Source organism: Hemiscyllium ocellatum, chromosome 5, assembly GCF_020745735.1.
Source record: "Hemiscyllium ocellatum isolate sHemOce1 chromosome 5, sHemOce1.pat.X.cur, whole genome shotgun sequence".
Lineage (NCBI taxonomy): Eukaryota > Metazoa > Chordata > Chondrichthyes > Orectolobiformes > Hemiscylliidae > Hemiscyllium > Hemiscyllium ocellatum.
In genome coordinates, this window is record NC_083405.1 from 93,673,661 (window position 1) to 93,699,267 (window position 25,607).

The window sequence follows — 25,607 nt, forward strand, 5'->3', positions numbered from 1 at the left end:
TGATTTGGATGTGAGCATAAGGGGTATAGTTAGTAAGTTTGCAGATGACACCAAAATTGGAGGTGTAGTGGACAGCGAAGAGGGTTACCTCAGATTACAACAGGATCTGTACCAGATGAGCCAATGGGCTGAGAAGTGGCAGATGGTGTTTAATTCAGATAAATGCAAGGTGCTGCATTTTGGGAAAGCAAATCTTAGCAGGGCTTATACACTTCATGTTAAGGTCCTAGGGAGTGCTGCTGAACAAAGAGACCTTGGAGTGCCGGTTCGTAGCTCCTCGAAAGTGGAGTCGCAGGTAAGATAGGATAGTGAAGAAGGCCTTTGATATGTTTTCCATTATTGGTCAGAGTATTGAGTACAGGAGATGGGAGGTCATAATGTGGCTGTGCAGGACATTGGTTAGGCCACTGTTGGAATATTGCGTGCAGTTCTGGTCTCCTTCCTATCAGAAAGATGTTGTGAAACTTGAAAGGGTTCAGAAAAGATTTACAAGGATGTTGCCAGGGTTGGAGGATCTGAGCTACAGGGAGAGGCTGAACAGGCTAGGGCTGTTTTCCCTGGAGCGTCAGAGGCTGAGGTGTGACCTTATAGAGGTTTACAAAATTATGAGGGGCATGGATATGGTAAATAGGCAAAGTCTTTTCCCTGGGGTCAGGGAGTCCAGAACTAGAGGGCATAGGTTTAGGGTGAGAGGGGAAAGATATAAAAGAGACCTAAGGGGCAACCTTTTCACGCAGAGGGTGGTACGTGTATGGAATGAGTTGCCAGAGGATGTGGTGGAGGCTGGTACAATTGCAACATTTAAGAGGTATTTGGATGGGTATATGAATAGGAAGTGTTTGGAGGGTGCTGGCAGGTGGGACTAGATTGGGTTAGGATATCTGGTCGGCATGGACATATTGGACTGAAGGGTCTGTTTCCATGCTGTCCAACTCTATGACTCTCAATGACTCTAGGTGGAAGACTGTAATGATAGAGTTAGCAATGCTTCATTCCTTTCTCAGATTAATCAATTGAAGAGGTACTGACAACATGAAAGGTTAAAGAAATACCCATTTTGTTACACTAAATGGGTTATACCAGTGTTGAGTGATGCGATTTGGATTAAACAGGCTTTTAGGAATATGTAGGTTTTACCCAAAATTTGTGCATAATTTCAGCATCATAGTTTTTCACATATTTGCTAAAGAAAGAAGTAGAAGTGGTGTGGTCAGCAGAATACCAATAAATCTTTGAGAAACTGTAGGCAGTCCTAATAAATAAATGAACATTATCTGCCCTGATTTTTCCAGATTTTTCGGAATGCAAGTTCATGTCGTGACTTAGAGTAGGGTGCAATCTTGTTACAGAATGATGTGTTGGGACTGCGGAAGCCAATGGGGTACTTCTCTGTGAAGCTAAGCCAGTATCTGAAGAACTTCTATGCTGTAGAAGAAGAGACTTTGGGATTTTTATTTGCTCTTTCGTACTTTGAAGTCTGTGTCTGGCATGGTAACAGAGAAACATTATTTTATGCTGATCATAATCTACTGGCATTCATTGAAAGGTTTGAAACTTGAAATGTGGGACTATTTAGATGGAGTCTTTTGCTTCAACCATTTCATGTTACATTGCTGGAAAAGATAATGGAATTGTGAATGCATTGTCCTTAATGTGAAATTTTGGAAAAGGTTAAGATTTACTGGTAGGGAAATTATTGGAAAAGATTGTCAGGGACAAGAAGTGGGCGGCACGGTGGCACAGTGGTTAGCACTGCTGCCTCACAGCGACAGAGACCCGAGTTCAATTCCCACCTCAGGCGACTGACTGTATGGAGTTTGCACATTCTCCCCTTCTCTGCGTGGGTTTCCTCCGGTGCTCTGGTTTCCTCCCACAGTCCAAAGATGTGCAGGTCAGGTGAATTGGCCATGCTAAATTGCCCCTAGTGTTAGGTAAGGGGTAAATGTAGGGGTATGGGTGGGTTGCGTTTCGGTGGGTCGGTGTGGACTTGTTGGGCCGAAGGGCCTGTTTCCACACTGTAAGTAATCTAAATCTAAATCAAACTCTAAGTATTTAGAAGCAAATGGTCTGATTAGCGATAAACAGCATGGTTTTGTGCAGGGAAGGTCATGCCTCACTAATTTGATAAAAATATTTTGAGAAGGTGATGAAAATGATTGATGAGAGAAAAGCGGTTGATGTTGTCCACATGGATTTCAGTGAAGCCTTTGACAAGGCCCCTGTGGCAAACTGGTACAAAAGGTGAAATCACATGGTATCAGGGTTAGTTGACAAGATCAATACAAAACTGGCTTAGTCATAGGAGACAGTGGGTACTGGTGGAAGGGTGATTTTCAGATTGGAGGAATGTAACTAGTGCTGTTCCATAGGGATCAGTGCTGGGATCTCTGCTCTTCGTGGCTTACGTAAATGATTTGGAGGAAACTGTAGCTGGTCTATTTAGTAAGTTTGCAGATGATACAAAGATTGGTGGAATTGCAGATAGTGAGGAGGATTGTCAGAGGAAACAGCAGGATATAGATCAGTTGGAAGTGTGGGCAGAAAAATAGCAGATGGAGTTATGTGGCAGGTTTATACAACTTTAGTTGGGTCACAGATGGAATATTGCATACAGTTCTGGTCACCACACTACCAGAAGGATGTGGATGTTTTAGAGAGAGTACAAAAAAGGTTTACCAGGATATTGCCTGGTACGGGGAATTTTAGGTGTGAAAAAAGGTCAGATAGACTAGGTTTGTTTTCACAAGAGTGCAGTAGGTTGAGGGGCGACCTGGTAGAAGTTTATAAGATTGTAAATGGCATGGGTAGAGTGGAAAGTATGAGGCTTTTTCCTAGGGTGGAGAGATCAATTACTAGGTGACAAATGTTCAAGATGCAAGTTGGGGGGGGGAGTTTAAAAGATATGTGCGAGACATGTTTTTCACACAAAAGATGGTGAGTGCCTGGTATCCTCTGTCAAAAGATGTGGTGGAAGCAGACACAGTAGCATCATTCAAAAAACACCTGGACGAGTATATGAATAAGGTAGGAATGGTGGATATGGTTCCTGTAAGTGATAAAAGTTTTAATATTGAAGGGCAAATTTCTTCTTTCTTCTTTGTTTGCTAAGATTGTATACGGTTGTGGGGTGTGGGGGCGTGGAATGGATGTATATCTTTGTTTTGTTGTTTGTGTATCACATTTCATGGTGAAACACATTTTTCAAATGGCTTTTCATCCTATGAGTGTTCCTTGTTTATTTTTCTGTAATTGGATTAAATTGGGAAAAGGACTATTCTAAAAACCAAGGATTGTTGAGGAAATTTTGAAAGTAGATTATCAGCATTCATCATAAGTGCATGTTAATGAAGTAGAAGAAGGTTACTGCTGACGGGTCACAGCTGGACGTGTGTACAAAAGGAGATTTGGCTAGCGACATGTAACTGATTGATCTGTGAAGTGGTGACCAGTTGTCAATGACAAAGGCCTTTTACCTGCCAACCTTTTACCTGTAATGTGGGTGTGAACAATATGGTTAGAAGTTTTCAACTTCCAGAAAGTTAATGGTGTCATTTTGTGACTCAGAAATAGCAGGGCCTCATTTCCTGTATGATGTTCGTAAACACCTCTGGAGCAGGTGGGACTTGAACCCAGGTCTTCAGGCTCAGAGGTAGGGATACTATGACTGTGTCACAAAGAACTGTCACTTCATGTTTTATGTTTTTGCTAAGAAATTAGCGAGTTGCCAATTATGGGTGCTTATTGCATGACTAATGCTTTATTAATTGTCTGACTTACCTCATAAGCATTAGCTTCCTATCGTATCAATGAGATGAACAAGCCAGATATCGAGAATTCTTGACATGAAAATCAGAGTAGGTACCCGACGACTTAACCTTATTGCTGGCTGAGAATTGCCCTCGTGTTGCTCAGGACCATTTAGCACAAGCCACGTGCATTCTTTATCCAAGAAATTGGCATGTGACATTTGCCAATCACTTGTGACCACCATGGCACCTATTTGAACCACATGTGGTGTCTCAGGAAGCACAGACTTGCACTGCTGGGTGCATCACTTTGGTGGGGGTGGCCTGGAGACTTTTTGCACAGACATGCACCCAGCTGATGGATTGAACCGGACTGCATTTCAGGCCTGCTCATTCGGTGCCAACCTGAACGTTTGCAGCATCCATGCCTTGTCTTGCCTTGTTAGTTAGCACAGTCACACAACCAGGCAGTCTGCGTTGCTTTTCAGCAGTCCTCATTAAAGGTGTGCATATTTTGCTATTGTGCTAAATCCGTTTCATATCTGCATCATGTGTCAGCAGCTTACACAACATACATGCAGCAAATAACCAGCCATATCTCAATGTTTTAGGTTAGTGGTCCTTTCTGAACTGCACGGAGACATCTAATAATCAGGAGATCTCGGCACAGTAAGCTTCAGGTGCCATACAGAAGATTGGTTATGTTCAAATATCCATTCTGAGTGTTCTCAAACAGGGGTTTGTATCTCTGCAGACCATGGAGTGGGTCATGTGGGTCCATAGTGACCAGTCCAGGGGAGGGGGCTCATGTGGTCAAGAAGATTTCAGGGGGCTGCAGACTAGGGGAAAGAAGGGAATGATAAAAGAAGAGGGGAATAACAATATTTGTAAGAGGTGAGGATGAGTAAAGCATTGTTGAGAAGGTGTTTTGCAGGAATGTTTTGTCCATAGTTAGGAGTGCTGTGGCCTCAGTGGGGACACAGTACATGACTGCAGCAGGCATAGTCAACTCAGAAGGAAGGGGCTAGGCAGGGTGCAAGATGGCTCAGGTGGACAAATTGGGTGGTGCAAAGCCTAAGGGGTTTGTGAGAAGGGTTACGAGGAAGTGGATTTGAAAGTTTAGTGTCTCAATGACATGGAGCTACTGGCCAAAGAGACCTTGCAGTCATGTTCCATTGTGCTGGAAATCGAAGGTGCACAATATGAAAGAAAATGGTTGTGACCACAGTCTGGATGGCTGACTCAGTGATTGACCTTTGAGGGAGGGGGCTATGAGACTCTCTGATATGAGGCCCATTAAATGCACAATACCTCCATAATGCACAAAATGCACAAATCCATAATTGCTGGTCACTGTAATGCATTGGCTTCCTGTGTACTGAACACTTCCCTTTCCCAGACATCACTGGCTACTTTATTCACACCAAAACCTTTTGACGCAGAGGCTTTGGCAGGAATAAGGATGTTTATATATAATGATGGCCATTGGTGTCATCAGGACCCATTTCCCTGTATGTTCCATGTTCATCTTCCTTCCACATACTGCATCAGTCTTAATGACACATGGCACATCCTCTGTGGCCATGAGGTTATGCATCATGTTGGCACAGTTACATTCAAGGCTACACAGAGAGACAGGCCTCTGGGGGAGACAGGCTTCTAGGGAAGCTGACCATTTTACTTAGGAGTGGTGGACATGCTGATGGTACCTGCAATTAAGAAATTGAGAGTGGGATTGATGTGAAAGTTGAAGTGGAATGAAGAATGGTATTTATTTGGTTGGCAGAACAAGGATGGTTTGGCATCACTGCACGAGCATTCTATGACCTCTGAGAGGGCCAGGGTTCTTTTTCTATAGGGGCTGAGAAGTTTAATGCCAGACATCCCTCCAACCATCTTGGTCCTTTCAGCTCCATTGCGGGCAATCTGGAATAGGAGAAAGGGAAAGAAAGTGAAAGGCACAGCTGGTTGTGATAGTGTAGATGGGAGAACGATGGTGAGGTGTTCTGAGGGAGTGAGGGGGCAGCGTGATTCCATGCATTTGGTGTGTGGGAGACTGGGGGAGCAAGTGTTGGAAGATGTTCCAGGCAACTGTAAGCATGGTGGAGCATGAACCTTAGTGGGAAATGGATGCAGTGAGTGTGAGGTAGCAGGGAGAAGAGTGCTGCTCTCATCCTGGTGGAGGAGAGAAGATAATTAATTTTCTAAAGGCAATGCAGATTGCACCGTCAGGATGGAACTGACCTGGATAGTGACCTCCCATCAGGCTGCCAGGGTCTGACTTCAAGCCCTTCCTCTGCTGATCCTCCAGGAAGAGGTCTCCTCTCCTTTACAGGACCTTCAGTTCCTCATCAGACATGCCACCTTTCCCTTCTCTGACAAAATGTCCTTGACAGACCAGAGTAGCTTTGGAATGCTAGTGCTTGTGTAGGTGCACAATGGCTTTTTAAGTATGACTTGGATGCCAGGGATGGTGGTCTTCTGGCTTATATCCGATGAGAGCTAAGTTGTTCTGGGAATGGTGTATGGTAAGATAGAGATAGAATCGTATGTGAGGGGTGTCAGAGGAACAAGGTTGATAATTTATAAGAATATTAATATTAAGTTGACAGACTGAACTTCTGACAGGTGACCAGAAAAGCCAGGCAACTGCAAAGCCGATTTGGCTTCATTCTTTCAAATGTACCTTCTGTGGATTTATCTCTCCATGATAATATTGATAATTGTGATTTAATCCTTTTGGAGCCAATGTCCTGCTTTCACACTGAGAATGCCGTCCATTATGTTGTATGTCACCAGATCAATGTTAAATGGGATAGATTCAGATAGTTAAGATAGATCTTAACTGGACATCCATGATGGGCTGTGATCCATGATCAATAGCAGAACTGTATTTAGCCACAATCTGCAACGTAGTGATCTGACATGTCTCACGCTGTACCATTACCATCAAGCTAGCAGATGAATCTGGATTTAATGAGAAGTGTTTGAAAGTCTACAACAAAGCATGGCAGGAGAAACACAAGACATATCAAAAGTGTAGCAAAGACACATGACAACATTCTTGCTAAACAACTGAAACAAAATACCATAGACAGAGCTATGTTGCCCAAAAGGTAACAATCATATTGGAGTTCTGCAGTCTTGCCATATCCATTTGTGGACAATTACACAACTAATAGAAGGAGGAATATCCATGAACATTGCCACCCGATGATGGTGAAGCTCAACACAAGTGCGAAAGCCAAGGCCAGGGTAAATGGATTCCTCTCCAGCTTCACCTGTTCTCCCCCCTGACCCACAGCTGTGTCTGATCTCTCTTCCCACCCCCAGCCTATCCTTTTTCTCTCTCCACCCTGCAGCCATGCCAGTTCTACACCTTTGCCCTGCCCAATTGCTGTTCTGTTAGAGGGATCTGAGTGTCCTTGTGAATGAATCGCAGAAAGTGGGTATGCAGGTGCAGCATTGTAATAAGATAAGTAAATGTAATTTTGGCACTTATTGCAAAAGGACTGGATTATGAAAGTAAAGCAGTATTACATGGCTTTGTGCATGGGAAATCATGTCTCACAAACTTGATTGAATTTTTTGAAGAAGTAACAAAGAAGGCAGAGCGGTAGACGTGATCTGTATGGATATCAGTTAGGCGTTGGACAAGGTTCCCCATGGGAGACTGGTTAGCAAGATTAGATTTCATGGAATACAGAGAACTACCATTTGGATACAAACTGGGTCAAAGATAGAAGACAGAGGGTGGTGATAGAGGGTTGTTTTTCAGACTGGAGGCCTGTGACTAGTGGAGTGCCACAAGGATCAGTGCTGGGTCCACTACTTTTTGTCATTTATATATAATTTGGGTATGAGCACAAGAGGTACAGTTAGTAAGTTTGCAGATGACACCAAAATTGGAGGTATAGTGGATAGCGACGAAGGTTACCTCAGATTACAACAGGATCTTGATCAGATGGGCCAATGGGCTGAGAAGTGGCAGATGGAGTTTAATTCAGATAAATGCAAGGTGCTGCATTTTGGGAAAGCAAATCTTAGTAGGACCTATACACTTAATGATAAGGCCCTAGAGAGTATTGCTGAACAAAGAGACCTTGGGGTGTTGGTTCTTAGCTCCTTGAAAATAGAGATGCAAGTAAATAGGATAGTGAAGAAGGCATTTGGTATGCTTTCCTTTATTGGTCAGAGTTGGGAGGTCATGTTGCAGCTGTACAGGACACTGTTGCAGTTCTGGTCTCTTTCCTATCGGAAAGATATTGCGAAACTTGAAAGGGTTCAGAAAAGATTTACAAGAATCTTGCCAGCATTGAAGGATTTGAGCTGTAGGGAGAGGTTGAATAGGCTGGGGCTGTTTTCCCTGGAGTTTCGGAGGCTGAAGGGTGACCCTTATAGAGGTTTATAAAGTCATGACGAGCATGGATAGGATAAATAGACAAAGTCTTTTCCCTGAGATGGGGAGTCCCGATCTAGAGGACATAAGTTTAGGGTAAGAGAGGGAAGATATAAAAGAGACCTAAGGGGCAATGTTTTCATGCAGATGGTGTTCCATGTATGGAATAAGCTGCCAGAGGAAGTGGTGGAGGCCAGTACAATTGCAACATTTGAAAGGCATTTGAATGGTGTATGAATAGGAAGAGTTTGGAGGGATATGGGCCGGGTGCTGGCAGGTGGGACTAGATTGGGTTGGGATGTCTGGTCGGCATGGAAAATTTGGACTGAAGGGTCTGTTTCCATGCTGTATATTTCTATGACTCTATTGTTAAAATTATGAAAGGTGTTGGTGAGGCTACACCTGGAATATTATGTCCAGTTTTGGTCTCCTTACTTGAGGAGTGATGTGGTGACCTTGGAGGCAGTTCAGAGGAGATTCATCAGATTCATTGCAAAGATAAAATGATGGTTGCATGAAGATCTGTTGAATAGCTTGGGCTTTGACTTGCTGGAGTTCAGAAGAACGAGTGAGTATCTGATTGTGGTATATAAAATGCTAAAGGGGATTGATAAGATGGATGTTGAACAAATGTTCCCCCCTTGTGGGACAGTAACAAACAAGAGGTCATAGATTATAGAGTGACAGGAGATAGGTTCAAAACTGACATGAGGAGAAATTAGTGGATGTTTGAGAAGATTTGTAGCTCAGGTTGAGGTTCTGGATGTAAGTTTGCTCACTTAGCTAGACATTTTTAGACATTTCGTCGCCATACTAGGTAACATCATCAGTGAGCCTCCAGTGAAACTGTGTCCCCCTTTTTGTTTATGTGTCTTGGTTTCTTAGGGTGGATGATATCATTTCCGGTTCTTTTTCTCAGAGGATGGTAGATGGGGTACAAATAGATGTGTTTATTGATGGAGTTCCGGTTAGAATGCCACGTTTCTAGGAATTCTTGTGCGTGTCTCTGTTTAGCGTGTCCTAGGATGGATGTGTTGGCCCAGTGAAAGTGAAGTCCTTCTTTATCTGTATGTAACAATATTAATGATAGTGGGTCATGCCTTTTCATGGCTAGTTGATGTTCATGTATCCTGGTGGCTAGTTTTCTGCCTGTCTGACCAATACCAGTCCTTGCATGGTATTTTGTAGATGACATTTGTTTTGCTGGTTGTTTGTACAGTGTCTTTTAGGTGCATTAGCCACTGTTTAAGTGTGTTGGTAGGTTTGTGAGCTGCCATGATGCCAAGAGGTCTGTTTGGTCTCATTTCAGAAATGTCTTTGATGTCTTTGGGCATGGTGGCTCAGTAGTTAGCACTGCTACCTCACAGTACCAGGATCCCAGGTTCAATTCCAGCCTTGGGTGACTGTCTGTGTGGAGTTTGCGCATTCTCCCTGTGTCTGTGTGGGTTTCCCCGGGTCTCCGGTTTCCTCCCACAGTCACAAAGATGTGCAGGTTGGGTGAATTGGCCATGCTAAATTGCCCATAGTATTAGGTGCATTAGTCAGGGTGGGTTACTCTTTGGTGAGTCGGTGTGGATTTGTTAGGCTGAAGGGCCTGTTTCCACACTGTAGGGAATCTAATCTAAGGTAATGTGGTTAGAGTTTCTGGGCACGTTGTATCTGCTTGTTCGGGTTCACACATACATTTTACCAAGCTTTCACACACGCAAACACACACTCTCTCACGTGCACTCACACACACTCACACACGTTGACATGCACATACTCTCTCTCATACATATAAGTATGTGGGGTGAATTTGTATTTGCAGAATTATATTTGCAGATACATTGTGCATTTTTAAGCAAAATACAATCTGTGGGCAGTCAATGCATGTAAACATATAATATCTCATAAATTCCACTTCGGAAACAGAACTAGTCTGACTCAAGATTGGGATACAGCCAAACTCTAATCTCACACTTTTCATGCATTCTCTGAGCTGAGATGTCACCTTTTGTTATAAAACCTTAAGTTATCTCGAGAAGGTGACTGAAAACTCTGGCGCGGCCACACTTGGAGTGTACAGTTCTGGTCACCGCATTATAAGAAGGATGTGGAAGCTTTGGAAAGGGTGCAGAGGAGATTTACTAGGATGTTGCCTGGTATGGAGGGAAGATCTTACGAGGAGAGGCTGAGGGACTTGAGGCTGTTTTCGTTAGAGAGAAGAAGGTTGAGAGGTGACTTAATAGAGACATTTTAAGATAATCAGAGGATTAGATAGGGTGGACAGGGAGAGCCTTTTTCCAAATATGGTGACGGCGAGCACGAGGGGGCATAGCTTTAAATTGAGGGGTGATAGGTATAGGACAGATGCCAGGAGTAATAAGGGTATGGAATGCTTTGCCAGTAACGGCAGTAGATTCGCCAACTTTAAGTCGTCATTGGACAAGCATATGGACGTATATGGAATAATGTAGGTTAGGTAGGTTTCAGATTGGTATGACAGGTTGGTGCAACATTGAGGGCCGAACGGCCTGTACTGCGCTGAAATTTCTATGTTCAATGTTCTATGAAAAGAAATTCTGGGATTTACGGTTCAATGAACTGAACCATTCTAAAAGATGAAAGACTTAACAGCAATCTAGGTTTGTTCAATATATCATTTTAATTGCATGACACTGTGATCTTTTGGTATAAATTCTGTGTCTTATGATCCTGCCCCACTAGTTACCTGATGAAGGAGCAGTGCTCTGAAAGCTAGTACTTCCAAATAAACCTGTTGGACTATAACCTGGTGTTGTGATTTTTAACTTTGTCCACCCCAGTCCAACACTGGCTCCTCCATCTTATATATTATGGCACTCCAAGTGTGTATCAAAGTATTTTTTAAAATGACATGAGAATTCCCTCCCTACTAAATTTTCAGGCAATTCCAGATCTTCCACCATCTACATAATCCTCGTGTCTACCATCCTGAAAGTTATCACATCTTTCCTATACTGCAGGGATGATATCTGCAGGTAGTATTCTAGCTATGGCCCAACTCATGCTTTATACAGTTCCAACATAACTACTTTTGAGCTCTTCTCTTAGTCATTTAATTATTGTCACTTGTGTTTTTGACAAAAAATATAGTGTAAAGTGTTTAGTGCAATGCCACAATGCCTATATTAATAACAGAAGGCATAGATAAGAAAAAAAAATGAAGACCAATTAGTTAAATTCATGACTCCTGGGTTTGGGAAGGACGGTACCACTGCAAAACCACCATGCTGGGCTGGTGGAATACCAGGCCGGAAGTCACTGCTGAAGCAGGCCAACCGCACTGGGCTGCTGGACTCCCCGAGCACAAGACTCCGTAGAAGCCCCCCAAGGTACAATCTTGTTGCCGGTTGCTGGTCCTGGGAAAGAGGATGTTGCAAAAGCTACTCAAAAGAATCCTGGGCCATGTCACCGAAGATGCTGAAGCAGATCACCACTGGATGTGACTGCAGTGGTCATGAGGAGCTGCCATCTCCGCAGCAGCAGCCACCCAAAACCTCCACCCTCAACTTCATTGTTGCCTCCTGCAATACCAAGTCCTCATCCTCACCCCACTGCAAGCTGCCTCCTCGACTTCAGCGTCATGCTTGAGGTTAACCAGCCGCGTCGCTAATATCCATCAGAATCTCACTCCAGGCTTGTCAGCTGCCATCACGCTCCGGACCCTGACGAAGGTGACTTCCTCTTGCCTCTGCCAAAAAAATAAGGAAGATGAAAACAAAAGTGGAAAATCACTGCCACTACCTTGTAAATTGGAAATGCTGAAATATTCAATGTGTTCAATGCCCAATGTTACCTTAGATCCTGAAGGCTTTTACTTTTGTTATTTGTCTGCTTTATGGGACCTGTAATGATAATGAAAGCAAGGCCTGTGGATATTTAACTTCCGTTTCTGGTAATATCTAAGATCTTAATGGACGAAAGTGATTTTTAAACTCAGTGAGTGAGATCTCATTAAAAAAACTAGACGTGCAGCTTGCTACTTGCATCAGTAGGGTGCTCAGTGTCTTTGTAGCAGTAATACAATGGCAGTTGCTGGTGCAGCCTGAGGTGCACTATTAAAGTGCATTCTAAATGGATCAGACATTTATCAGGAGGGGTCTTAGAGGCTGGTACATAGTGGATTCCAGTGTCTATGAACATGGAGTGCATGGTTGGTGACCATGGAGTGTGGTGTATAATTGAACATATTTATTTATTATTTAACTAACTGGAGGAGGAGGAGGCTCCATAATATTCTAATCCCCAATAATGGAAGTGCCCAGCAAGAGATAAAGCTGAAGTATTCACAACAGTCTTCAGCCAGAAGTGCCAAGTGGATGACCCAGTGGACCCTAGCATCACAGATGCTAGACTTCAATCAATTTGGTTTATTCCATGTGATATCAATAAATTTGTGGAGGCACTGGATGCTGCAAAAGCTATGGGCCCTGACAGTATTGCTGTAATAATACTGAAAAGCTGTGCTGCAGACTTTGCTGCACCCCTAGTCATGCTGTTCCAGCGCAGCGACAACACTAGTATCTACCTGAAAGTTGCCCAGGTATGCCCTGTGCACAAAAAGTAAGTCAAATTTAACCCAGACAATAACCACCCAATCAGTCTACTCTCAATCATCGTTAAAGTGACGGAAGGTGTCATCAACAGTGCTATCAAACAGCACCTACTTAGCAATAGCCTGCTCATTGACATCCAGTTTGGGTTCCACCAGGGCCATTCAGCTCCTGACCTCATTACAGCCTTTGTTCAAACATGGACCGAGATCAGAATACCAGAGGTGAGCTGAGAGTACCAGTCCTTGACATCAAGGCCACATTCAATCGAGTGTGATGTCAAGGAGCCTTAGCAAAACTAGAATCATTAGAAATCAGTGAAAGCTTTGTTGGTTAGAATCATATAGCACCACAGGACAATAGTTGTGGTTACTGGAGGTCAATCATCTCAGTTCCAGAACATTTTTGCAGAAGGTACTCATGGTAGTATCCCTGGCCCAACCATCTTCAGCTGCTTCATTATTGACCCTCCCACTATCAAAGGTCAGAAGTAGGAATTTTTGTGGATGATTGCACAATGTTCAGCACCATTCTCAAGACCTCAGATATTGAAGCAGACCATGTTCAAATGCAACAAGAACTGGACAATACCTAGGCTTGGCTGACAAATGGCAAGTAACATTCATGCAACACAAATGTCCAGCAATGACTATCTCCAATAAGAGACTATTTAAACATAGATGGTTACATTCAAGGCATTACCATCACTAAATCCTCCACTATCAACGCCAGAGGTTACTTTTCTTCAGAAACTCAATTAAGCTCACCATACAAATACTGTAGCAACAGGGTCAGGTCAGAGGCTGGGATTAGTGTAATGAGTAACTCACTTCCTGATTCCCCAAAGCCTGTCCATCATTTACAAGGCGCATATTAGGATTGTGATGATATAGTCCTCACTTGCCTGGATGAGTGTAGTCCAACAACACTCAAGAAGCTTAACATGATCCAGGATGAAGCATCTGCTTGATTGGCACTACATCCACAAGTATCCGCTCCTTCCACCACTGACCATCAGTAACAGCAGTGTACACAATCTACAAGATTGTGCAAAGATCCTTAAACAGCACATTCCATACCCATGGCCACTCCCTCTAGAAGGGTAAAGGTATGGAAACACCACCACCTGCAAGTTCCCCATCAAGTCATTCAATATCTTCAATTGGAAATATATCACTGCTCCTTCACAGAATCCTGGAATTCCCTCCCTAACGGCTTTATGGGTCATCCTATAACACAGAGTGCAGTGGTTCAAAAAGGCAGCTCACTACTACCTTCTCAGGGGCAACGAGGGATGGGCAATAAATGATGGCTAGTCCACAACATCCATATCCCACAAGAAAATAAAAAAACTTTGTCTTCTGTCTCTTGGGTTTTGTACATATTCCCATTAGTACGATTATTTCTTTTCATTTTTCAGTTCAGCTTATATTGCCTTATTTAACATTATTTCTATCGTTAAATCTATTCTTGTTTCTTTATTCAATACTATGACCCCTCCTTTGATTTTATCCACTTCTTGAGCCACATCTAAAAACCTTGTAACTAAGAATATTGAGCTGTCATTCCTGCTATTCTTTCAGTCATGTCTCAGTTTTAGCTATAAAATTGTAATCTCATGTGCCAATCGGTGCTGCCAGCTCATCTGTTTTATTCCTCAGATTTCTTGCATTGAAGTGTAAAACCAATTAGCACTGTTGAACCCCCTTGTCTATTTCCTTTACTTTCTCTGCCTATCAAAGGGGTTTGATGATTTTCTACCTTTCATTTCCAACCTTTCTTGTCTCCTTTCTGAATCTGCTGTCAGCTTCCCACCCCACTGCTAAACCAGTTTAAATTCTTCCCATCAACATTAACAGAACCCTTTGTGAAGATATTGGTCCACACTCTGTTGAGATGCAACCTATCTAGCTTGTTTCACCTGCCCCAGATATAGTTCCTGTGTGTCAGCATTTTGAAGCTATCCATCCTGCACTGTCTCTCTAGCCACATATTCATCAGTTTTGTTTTCTTACTTCTGTACATGAATTATCTGCAACAAGAAAGCATCAAACTATCTCCCCTCAGCATTGCCATTTTGACTTCCCTTACATCAAAATAGTTCAGGTGATCCTTAATGCAAATCATGTGGCTACAAGGGTGGGATAGAGGTTCAGTATTCTGCAAGAAGTAATTCAACTCTGGATTCCCTATAAGGGACAATTCAGAAGTGTGATGAAACATTCTTCTCTTGCCTGGAAAAATGTGACTCCTACAATACTCAAAAAGCTTGTCATTATCCAGAATAGAACAGCCCACTTAAGAGGTACCCAGTGAGTGCACTAAACATTTGCATCACTGATGCAGAGGTGTATACCATATACTGTCATTTTGATTCTTTTGTATTTTTCCCACAATGTTTTTCTTTTTAAAAACTTGCATATCTGCTATTGTGCAAAAAAAGTGCTAAAAAAGGTGATGAACAAGCATGATTAAGAAGGCATGCTTTCTAAGAAATCACTATTATAGAATAAAAAAGTAATACAGAATAAAACTATAAGATATGATTTTGATTTTGATTTTCTCTTATAGGTGTGATGTCTCTTTTGAGGCCCCTATTACTGGATGTGGTTCCAAACATTCAGCAGACGGCAGCTTTGGCACTGGGACGTCTAGCTAATTACAATGATGATCTGGCTGAGGCTGTTGTTAAGGGAGACATTCTTCCGCAGCTTGTGTATTCATTGGCAGAACAAAATGTAAGACATATTTCCTTTATACAGAAACAAAAAAAAGAGAGAAAATTTGCATTATCATAAGGGTAGTGCTCTACTCCTCAGAAGAATTAAAGTATTTCTTAAAATAAATGCCATGTGATTAAATTCCAACTGTGAGCTAGTCTTGTATATTTTTTTCCCCCTACTGAAGGGATCCGTTTAAAACAGCATAAATTGCCTGCACTGAAGAGGCTTTGCACATTGTTTTTTATTATGTCAGGCAGCTGTGAGACAGTGGTTAGCTAGGATCATTGAGGGCACCAGCAGATTAGCGCAGGGTCACAAAAGGCCTATCATACTTTACAGACTGAGGGCAAGTGAAGGAAGCTAATTAGCCAGTTCATGTAGAGTTTAGCTGCACATGCAAGCAATCTGTTTGTCCCTTGGGCAAAACTATCTTCCTGACTTTAAAGTTGGTGAGTGTAGTGATGACACATTGTTTCAAAACTGTTTAGAGAAAAATCCTATTAAATTTCCATTTTGATGCATTTCAAAAAAAACAGTAATAACTTTTCTTAAAAGGCAAGGGATACACAGTGTACATTAAAGTAAACTGATAATTTATGTATAGATCCTAAATGGTTTATGGAAGTTAACTTCCAGATAATGAATATGGTGATTCACATTTTGATGCTGCCCATTGTTATTTCTGATCACATCTTGAAAGCTCTAGTTATTTAATCTTGTCATACGATGGTTTTGTGTTGAATTATATAAGGAAACTAAATTTAATGAACAGAACATTTATTATTTGTCTGCTCTTTTTTATTCAGAGCTGACACATTGGTAGACTCTCAAAGCTTTAAGCTGCAGCAGATAACCAATCAGCTACAATCCAGGATTTTGCAATGTAATTTTCATTTAGTCATGTTCATCTTTATATTTTTAACAAAGTAGAAATGATGGATGAATATAGTATAATTACATTAATAGCTGTGCTGGTGTCTGGCCTGTACAAGCTTGGTAAAACAGGTGTGCTATTTTATAAGGACAAAATTGCCCTGTTAATGAACGTTGTTAAAGATATTGACGTTTTTAGATATTGTGAAAAGCCATTCATATCCAAAATATATTTGTGTTATGGAATGCTGTAGTGAACAGGGGAGATACTGGTACAATGGGAATGTCACAAAGGTATGGACCATGTTCAAACCCCACGATGACTCCTGGTTGAATTTAAATTCAATGAATGAATAAAATCTGGAATTGAAAGCTATCATCATCAATTGCTGTAAAAACCTATTTGCTTCATCATTGTCCCCTGCAAAAGAAAATCTGCTTTCTGGCCCACATATGATTCTTAACTGCCCTCTGAGAAAGCCACTTGTTGCCCATCCACTAAAACAAATGTCTGCCTTGCCAGTGATGTCCACATCCCATGAAAGATTAAAAGAAACGTGAAAGTATTAAGTAGAGCAGAGCTTTATTTGTATAAACAGAATACCAAATACTTTTATTTTTATAAAGCGTTTCTACAAGAAAGCGGCAGCCTTTGTGTTGAGAGCTGTAGCCAAACACTCTCCTCAATTAGCCCAAGCAGTGGTGGATTGTGGGGCCCTGGATGCACTGGTGATCTGCCTGGAAGAGTTTGATCCTGGAGTCAAGGAAGCAGCAGCTTGGGCATTGGGATATGTTGCACGTCACAATGCAGGTGAGGAATACTTGGACCTGGCTATCTGCTGAATTTCACATTTTATTGCAGTTAATCCTTGTGAACAGTTATGTTCAGTTTCCATAGCAACACACACAAAAGAAGCCTGCTTGGTCGCACTTTACTACTGCAAATGTGGAGTGCTACTAAAAATGATATTCTGCAACATTGCAGGTTAGACCTGATGAACTTGTCCTATGTTTGACTTGGTTTAAGCTAAATATGTTGTTGCTTTTGACTATCAACAAAAGGGCAAAGTTACTTTTGTTAATCAGACAGCAAGAAACAATGTCAAAAAGTGTGGTGCCCAGCACTTGGTTTTCAGCACAGCCAGTCAGGCAGCATCCGAGGGGAATCGACATTTTGAGCATAAGCACTTCATCAGGAATGTGGGAGAGGCCCAAGGAGGGGGGCTGAGAGATGAATGGGAAGGGGATGGGGCTGCGGGGAAGGTAACTGGGAATGCGATAGGTAAATGAAGGTGGGGGTTGATGGTGATATGTTGGAGCGGAGGGTGGAGCGAATAGGTGGGAAAGAAGATGGACAGGTAGGACAGCTCAAGAGGGCGGTGCCGAGTTGGAGAGTTTGGTCTGAGTTAAGGTGGGGGGAGGAGAATTGAGGGAACTGGTGAAAACAACATTGATCCTGTGTGGTTGGAGGCTCCCAAGGTGGAAGATGAGGCATTCTTCCTCCAGGCATTGGGTGGCTACAATTTGGTAGTGGAGGAGGCCAGGACTTGCATGTCCTTGGTGGAGTGGGTGGGGGAGTTGAAGTGTTCAGCCATAGGGCAGTGGAGTTGTTTAGTGCTTGTGTCCCAAAGATGTTCTCTGAAACGTTCTGCAAGTTGGCGTCCTGTATCCCCAATGTAGAGGAGACAGGGTACCGACTTGCGGAATGTTTCAGAGAACATCTCTGGGACACACGCACCAATTAACCCCACCACCCCATGTTGGAAAAGCACAGCCAGTCAGGCAGCATCCAAGGAGCAGGAGAGTCAATGTTTTGAGCATAAGCATTTCATCAGGAATAAATTCTAACCACCTCACAGTCGGAGGAAGATTGCCTCATCTTCCGCCTTGGGACCTTCCAACCACATAGGATCAATGTTGATTTCATCAGTATCCTCATCTTCCCTCCCCCTACCTTATCCCAGATTCAACCCTCCAACTTGGCATGGCCTTCTTGAACTGTCCAACCTGTTCACCTTCTTTCCCACCTATCCACTCCACCCTCTACTCTGACCTATCACCATCACCCCCCACCTTCATCTACCTGTCGCATCCCCAGCTACCTTCCCCCCAGTCCTACCTTTTTCCCCATTTATCTCTCAGCCCCCTTGGGCCTCCCCCACATTCCTGATGAAGAGCTTATGCTCAAAACATCGACTCTCCTGCTCCATGGCTGCTGCCTGTCTGGCTGTGCTTTTCCAACACCACACTTTTTGACTCTGATCTACAGCATCAGCGGTCTTCACTCTCCCCTAGCAAGAAGCAATGTCTGATTCATCCTGCCTTCAGTCTACAGTACTGGTAATCCACAAATTTGAAATACATATCATTTTTATGGCTAACTGGTGTCAAAGTCAGCTAAAACCTGACCTCCATTTGACAGTAAAAATTCTGGATGTTGAATGAATACTATTTTTAACTCTGTCTATCTCAGTACAAGTTTCAGACTGGTAATGATTCATAAACATACTGTTGTAAACTGTAGATAGACATAGCTATGATGTACCAAGTTTTGAATGTACTATAGATCCCCCAAAGCAGAAACATCCTCCATCTGCAAAGTCTAATTTCTGCATGTTTAAATGTATAAGTGTGATATTTTCACTCAACCCACTTGCTGAGGCTCAGCTGCTATATCCAAATGATAGCTAACAGATCTCTGTCAACAACCTCTGCAATAACTATGCGATTTTCAAGGCCAATTTTAATTCCAGGTGGCAGCGGATGGCAATTTTGTGTGGGTTTGTTTTGATGGCCCGTCAGCATTTAGTTGTCAAAATCCATTTATGGCAGAAGGTGGCAGTTGGCTGAAGAAGGGGGATGATAATCAGGCATCCTAGAGGCCGACTTCAGAATGAGACGACAGCATATTTAGAAAGGGATAGTCCATAGTCTCATTACTGGGAACAGGGAGGTTCTTGGAAGAGCAGAGAAAGTAGATGAATGCTCCAGTAAAGAAATGTCCTGCAATTTACCTTAGTGGCCTTGATGATTTCTAGTACATTCACCTGGTGTTCGACCATGGCAGGCTGCCCAGTGCATGAGCAGATTAAAATTCCATTTTCATGTATCTCATAAGATCCTGATTTTCTTTTATTAATGCGACACTAGTGAATTTCATGGAACTTGCCTGTACCATGGAAGGTCAGCCAGGTTGAAATCAGCAAGAACAGAGCAGGAAATAGAACAAGTACATATTAGCTGCTGCCCTACTCCTTTCCTACCAGGAGTGGAGCCTTCTATTGTGCTCTAAGTTTGTAAACAGCTTTAGAACATATAAAACTAGAGAAATTCATGCCCCTTTTGCTGATTTTACATTCCTGATCTGCACAACCTTCTGTTGCGAATCAGATCAAGTGCCCTATAGCCAGTCAACAACACAGGGCCTCTGATTGTCCTAATCAAGGGATTACGAATGCTTCACTCAGTTTTTCCATGACTGTATCAGCTAAAATAGTAATTCTTAAAGGGACTGCTTTAGGTTGTCTCATAAGATTTAAGTTATACTCTGAAGTAGAAACAATACAGTAAGAACAGGTGCATTACTCCTGGTTGTATAGAAATAGAGTCATAGAGTCAAAGAGATGTACAGCATGGAAACAGACCCTTCGGTCCAACCTGTCCATGCCGACCAGATATCCCAACCCAATCTAGTCCCACCTGCCAGCACCCGGCCCTTATCCCTCCAAACTCTTCCTATTCATATACCCATCGAAATGCCTCTTGAATGTTGCCTCCACCACATCCTCTGGCAGCTCATTCCATACCCATACCACCCTCTGTGTGAAAAAGTTGTCCCTTAGGTCCCTTTTGTATCTTTTCCCTCTCTTACCCTAAACCTATGCCCTCTAGTTCTAGACTCCCCAACACCAGATAAAAGATTTTGTCGATTATCCTATCCATGGCCCTCATAATTTTGTAAACCTCTATAAGGTCACCCCTCAGCCTCCGATGCTTCAGTGAAAACAGCCTCAGCCTGTTCAGCCTCAGGTAACTCTCTGTGTGGAGTTTGCACGTTCTCCCCGTGTCTGCGTGGGTTTCCTCCGGGTGCTCCGGTTTCCTCCCACAATCCAAAAATGTGCAGATTAGGTGAATTGGCCATGCTAAATTGCCCATAGTGTTAGGTGAAGGCGTAAATGTAGGGTAATGGGTCTGGGTGGTTGCGCTTCAGCAGTTCGGTGTGGACTTGTTGGGCCAAAGGGCCTGTTTTCACACTGTATTCTAATCTCTCCTTATAGCTCAAATCCTCCAACCCTGGCAACATCCTTGTAAATCTTTTCTGAACCCTTTCAAGTTTCGCAACATCATTCCAATAGGAAGGAGACCAGAATTGCACGCAATATTTCAACAGTGGCCTAACCAATGTCCTGTACAGCCACAACATGACCACCCAACTCCTGTACTCAATACTCTGACCAATAAAGGAAGGCATACCAAACACCTTCTTCACTAGCCTGTCTACCTGTGACTCCACTTTCAAGGAGCTATGAACCTGCACTCCAAGATCTGTTTGTTCAGCAACACTCCCTAGGACCTTACCGTTAAGTGTATAAGTCCTGCTAAGATTAGCTTTCCCAAAATGCAGCACCTCACATTTATCTAAATTAAACTCCTTCTGCCACATATCAGCCCATTAGCCCATTTGATCAAGATCCCATTGTAATCTGAAGTAAACTTCTTCGCTGTCCACTACCCTCCAGTTTTGGTGTCATCATAAAACTTACTAACTATACCTCTTGTGTTCACATCCAAATCATTTATATAAATGGTGAAAAGTAATGGACCCAGCACCGATCCTTGTGTCACTCTACTGGTCACAGGCCTCCAGTCTGAAAAACAGCCCTCCACCACCACCCTCTGTCTTCTACCTTTGAGCTAGTTCTCTATCTAAATGGCTAGTTGTCTCTGTATTCCGTGAGATCTAACCTTACTCACCAGTCTCCCATGGGGAATCTTGTCAAATGCCTTGCTGAAGTCCATATAGATCACATCCACCACTCTGCCCTCATTAATCCTCATTGTTACTTCTTCAAAAAACTCAATCAAGTTTGTGAGACATGATTTCCCACACACAAAGCTATGTTGACTATCTCTAATCAGTTCTTGCCTTTCCAAATACATGTACATCCTGTCCCTCAGGATTTCCTCCAACAACTTGACCACCACTGACAGTTCCCTGGCTTGTCCTTCGCATCTTTAGGGCAGCACGGTGGCACAGTGGTTAGCACTGCTGCCTCACAGCGCCAGGGACCTGGGTTCAATTCCCGCCTCAGGCGACTGACTGTGTGGAGTTTGCGCATTCTCCCCGTGTCTGCGTGGGTTTCCTCCGGGTGCTCCGGTTTCCTCCCACAGTCCAAAGGTGTGCGGGTCAGGTGAATTGGCCGTGCTAAATTGCCTGTAGTGTTAGGTAAGGGGTATATGTAGGGGTATGGGTGGGTTGCGCTTCGGCGGGTCGGTGTGGACTTGTTGGGCTGAAGGGCCTGTTTCCACACTGTAAGTCTAATCTAAAAAAATCTAATCTAATCTTTCTTAAACAGTGGCATCACTTTAGCTAACCTCCAGTCTTCCAGAACCTCATCTGTGACTATCAATGATACAAATATCTAAGCAAGAGGCCCAGCAATCACTTCCCTAGCTTCCCACAGAGTTCTTGGGTACACCTGATCAGGTCCTGGGAATTTATCCACTTTTATGCATTTCAAGACATCCAGCACTTCCTCCTCTGTGATATGGACATTTTTCAAGATGTCACCATCTATTTCCCTACATTCTATATCTTCCATGTACTTTTCCACAGTAAATAATATTGCAAAATATGCGTTTAGTATCTCCCCCATCTCCTGCGGCTCCACACAAAGGCCGCCTTGCTGATCTTTGAGGGGCCGTATTCTCTCCCTAGTTACCCATTTGTCCTTAATGTATTTGTAAAAACCCTTTGGATTCTCCTTCACTCTATTTGGCAAGGCTATCTCATGTCCTCTTTTTGTCGTCCTGAGTTGTCTCTTAAGTATGCTCCTACTGCCTTTATTCTCTTCTAAGGATTCATTCGATCTATCCTGTCTATACCTGACACATGCTTCCTTCTTTTTCTTAACCTTAACCTCAATTTCTGGCCTAATGGTGACTCATGTTGTAAAAGAAAAAAAAATCAGCTTCATCATTGTCCTTTAGGGAAGGAACACAGCCATCCTTCCTTGTGACTCTACACCCATAATAAAGTGGTCAACTTTCAGGATGGACAATTAATGCTGGCTAGCCAGCGATGCCTTCATCCTGTGAACAAATTTTTTAAAAAATTGAGTAGCTGCGAACAGAAATTGTCATCAAAATCAAAGACATCTGCTTGATCTTCCCAAAGTTTAGCTGGAAGAATTTTCTACTCATGCAGTACTGGATGTCAGACATGCAGTGAGGCAATTTAGAAAGTGGAGGTGATGGTGATATAGAGTTAAAGGTTATCAGATGACACTGTTTCAGAACTTCTACTCAGGACAGTTTCAGTCAGATTATCACGTAGCTGCAGGTTTGTGATGTAGTTTCTTGAAATCCAAACCCTTGGAACATATTTCACAGATCCTTATGATTCACCATATCACATGCTTTTGTCAGGCTGATGAGTGCAATGAAGAGATCCTTGTGATGTTCTTGACATTTTCTTTAGATTTCTCTAGCCACAAAGACTATGTCAGAAGTTCTGGATGTTGGTTTCCTCGCTGAGCTTGAAGGTTCATTTCCAGACGTTTCATCGCCCTACTGGTAACATCTTCAGTGGACCTCAGGTGAAGCACCACTGAAAATTCCTGCTTTTTATTTATATGTTTGTGTTTCTTCGGGTTGATGATGTCATCTCCTGTGGTGATGTCATTTCCTGTTTCATTTCTCAGGGCGTGGTAGATGGGGTCTAATTCGATGTGTTTGTAGATACAATTCTGATTGGAATGCCATGCTTCTAGGAATTCTTGTACATGTCTTTGTTTGGCTTGTCCTAGGATGGATGTGTTGTCCCAGTTGATTGGGACAACACATTCATCATAGGACAAGCCAAACAAAGACACGCATGAGAATTCCTAGAAGCATGGCATTTCAACTGGAACTCTGTCAACAAACACATCGAGTTAGACCCCATCTACCACGCCCTGAGAAAAGGAACAGGAAGTGACTTCACCACAGGAAATTACATCACCAAAGCAAAGAAACTCAAACAAATAAATAAAAAGCAAGAATTTTCAGCAGTGCTTTGCCTGAGGCCCACTGAAGATGTTATCTAGTAGGGTGATGAAACATCTGGAAATGAACCTTCAAGCTCAGCAAGCAAACCTACATCCAAAACCTCAACTTGAGCTACAAATCTTTTCAAAACTCGTTATGTTGCTAGTTCCTTTGGAACATCTAAAGCCACTCTCTGCCTGAGTAAAAGTCAACTAGCTTTGATGGCTTTATCTAGAATACCACCTGGGCTACAGGCTTTTTTGTTTTTCATCATCTGATTACAAATTACAGCTCTCCTGTTGATGATGGTCCACCCTTGGATTCTATCACGGGGTGATGGAGGAAAGTGTGGAGAGCATTATAGTGGTTCGTGGTTGTGTTCTTGGAACCGTTCTGTACAGTGTTGATGGATGGGATTGCCAATCTTGGGAAGAGAGGCACTGCATTATCCTGTGAGTGAAGGGGATCTGTCCATTTAACCATTGTCAATTGATGGTCTTGGTACTTTCAAAAAAGCTTTGCATGTCAAGGTGTTCAATATACTGTTACATCTCTTGTGCTTTCTCCCCCCAACTTGATTTTATCTTCTGGATTTGCTTTTGAGTGCCACCCGTGACCTGTTGGTAATGAGGGCTGTTCCAGGAAGCCACATATTTCTATCTCATTTTTGGCAAAGTAGTTCCTGTCACAATGTTTCTTAAATTTAACAAACAGACAACAGTTCAATGAAAAGTCAAGTACAACTGTCTTTACTTGGCCCTGAAATTGAGTTAGATATCTGAGAATTTTCTAGATCAATTGTGAATTGTGTTTGGAATTCCTCTGTTTGATCTGGCCCCTTTAGGTCTGAGACATTGATATTCTTTCTGTCGAATGTTTTGCTCATAAAATGTCTTGCTGTAAGGTGATTGGTCAACAAATCAAAGATTTGTCTAGCCTGAAAGGGTTGAATGATACAGGCATCACTTAGATCTTTGATAAACATAATCCAAAAGGTGCCAGTGCTTTAGTTTAGGATGCCTCAATGTGGTTTTATAATTGCTCTTTATAAGAACGTTTCTTACAAAGAGGCCCAGCTGAACACATGAATGATACCATTTTCTTGGCTTTCCTCATTATTTTCCCAATGGTTCATATCCAGACGGGCATTAAAACCTCCCAGAATAATGATCTTTTCTTTTGTGATGACAATGAGGACTTCAACAGGGTCAGATAAAACATTCTTTTGGCATCTTCATTTGTGTCAAAGATTGGGTCAAAGTTGATGATGTTGGCATACTGACCATAGCTCCGCTGTAGATGAAGGGTCATGAGATGTTCATTTATACTTGCGGGGAGTTCTGATCGTGCTTCCAGGATCAAATTCCAGGTGGCAAATCCAACTCCATGGATATAAAGTTTGCTGCCAACATTTCCTTTCCAGTAGAAGGTTTATCTCCCTGCTGGTTATTTTAGTTCTTTTTCCCTGGGATTTGTCTGAGGATGGTGGTAGAAAGTAGGATAACCTATTTTGTAGGTCCTTCCTCATTTGAGATAAACAAGAAGTAGCCCAAAGAGGGTCGCTTGGTCATGGATGCTGCTAATCAAAGACCCATCTGTACCAGCACAGGTGGGCAACAACGTTCATGAATCTGTTACCTGTACGCAGAATCTTAACTATGGACTCCAAAGTTCATAGCTCTTGCCCTGTTTGTCACCACTGTCACAGGGCTTAATAAATGGACTCGACTTCAGTTTACTTCAGTGCACTGTCATTCTGTGCAGTCTTGACCAGTTGGTAGTCTGATTATGGTACATGTTGAATTGTGATTACTGGACCACCTTAGCAGCTGTGAGATGCTGTACATAGGTTGCCACCTTAACGTGCTTGAGAGGCTTGAATGTTCTGACAGTCACTGAATGATGCAGTTGGGAGATCCTTATTCCTGGTAGGACCATCTGTGGTGACAAGGTTGGGAGAACTGGAAAGGAAATACCAGACAAGTGAGGTCCATAAAGTCTTCAGTGGCAGAGCAGGGAGGAGTAGGAAGAGAAGCAGCAC

The 25,607-nt window shown here is 42.7% G+C and overlaps 1 protein-coding gene across 1 annotated transcript in view; it reads left to right on the top strand.

Moving 5' to 3' along the window:
* Window positions 1–25,607, top strand: part of spag6 (sperm associated antigen 6) — a 188,355-nt gene that overhangs the window by 36,489 nt on the left and 126,259 nt on the right. Inside the window, exons 3-4 of the mRNA XM_060825574.1 lie at window positions 15,294–15,460; window positions 16,946–17,129. Coding sequence (XP_060681557.1) covers window positions 15,294–15,460; window positions 16,946–17,129 — 351 coding nt within the window. The remainder of the gene's footprint in view (window positions 1–15,293; window positions 15,461–16,945; window positions 17,130–25,607) is intronic.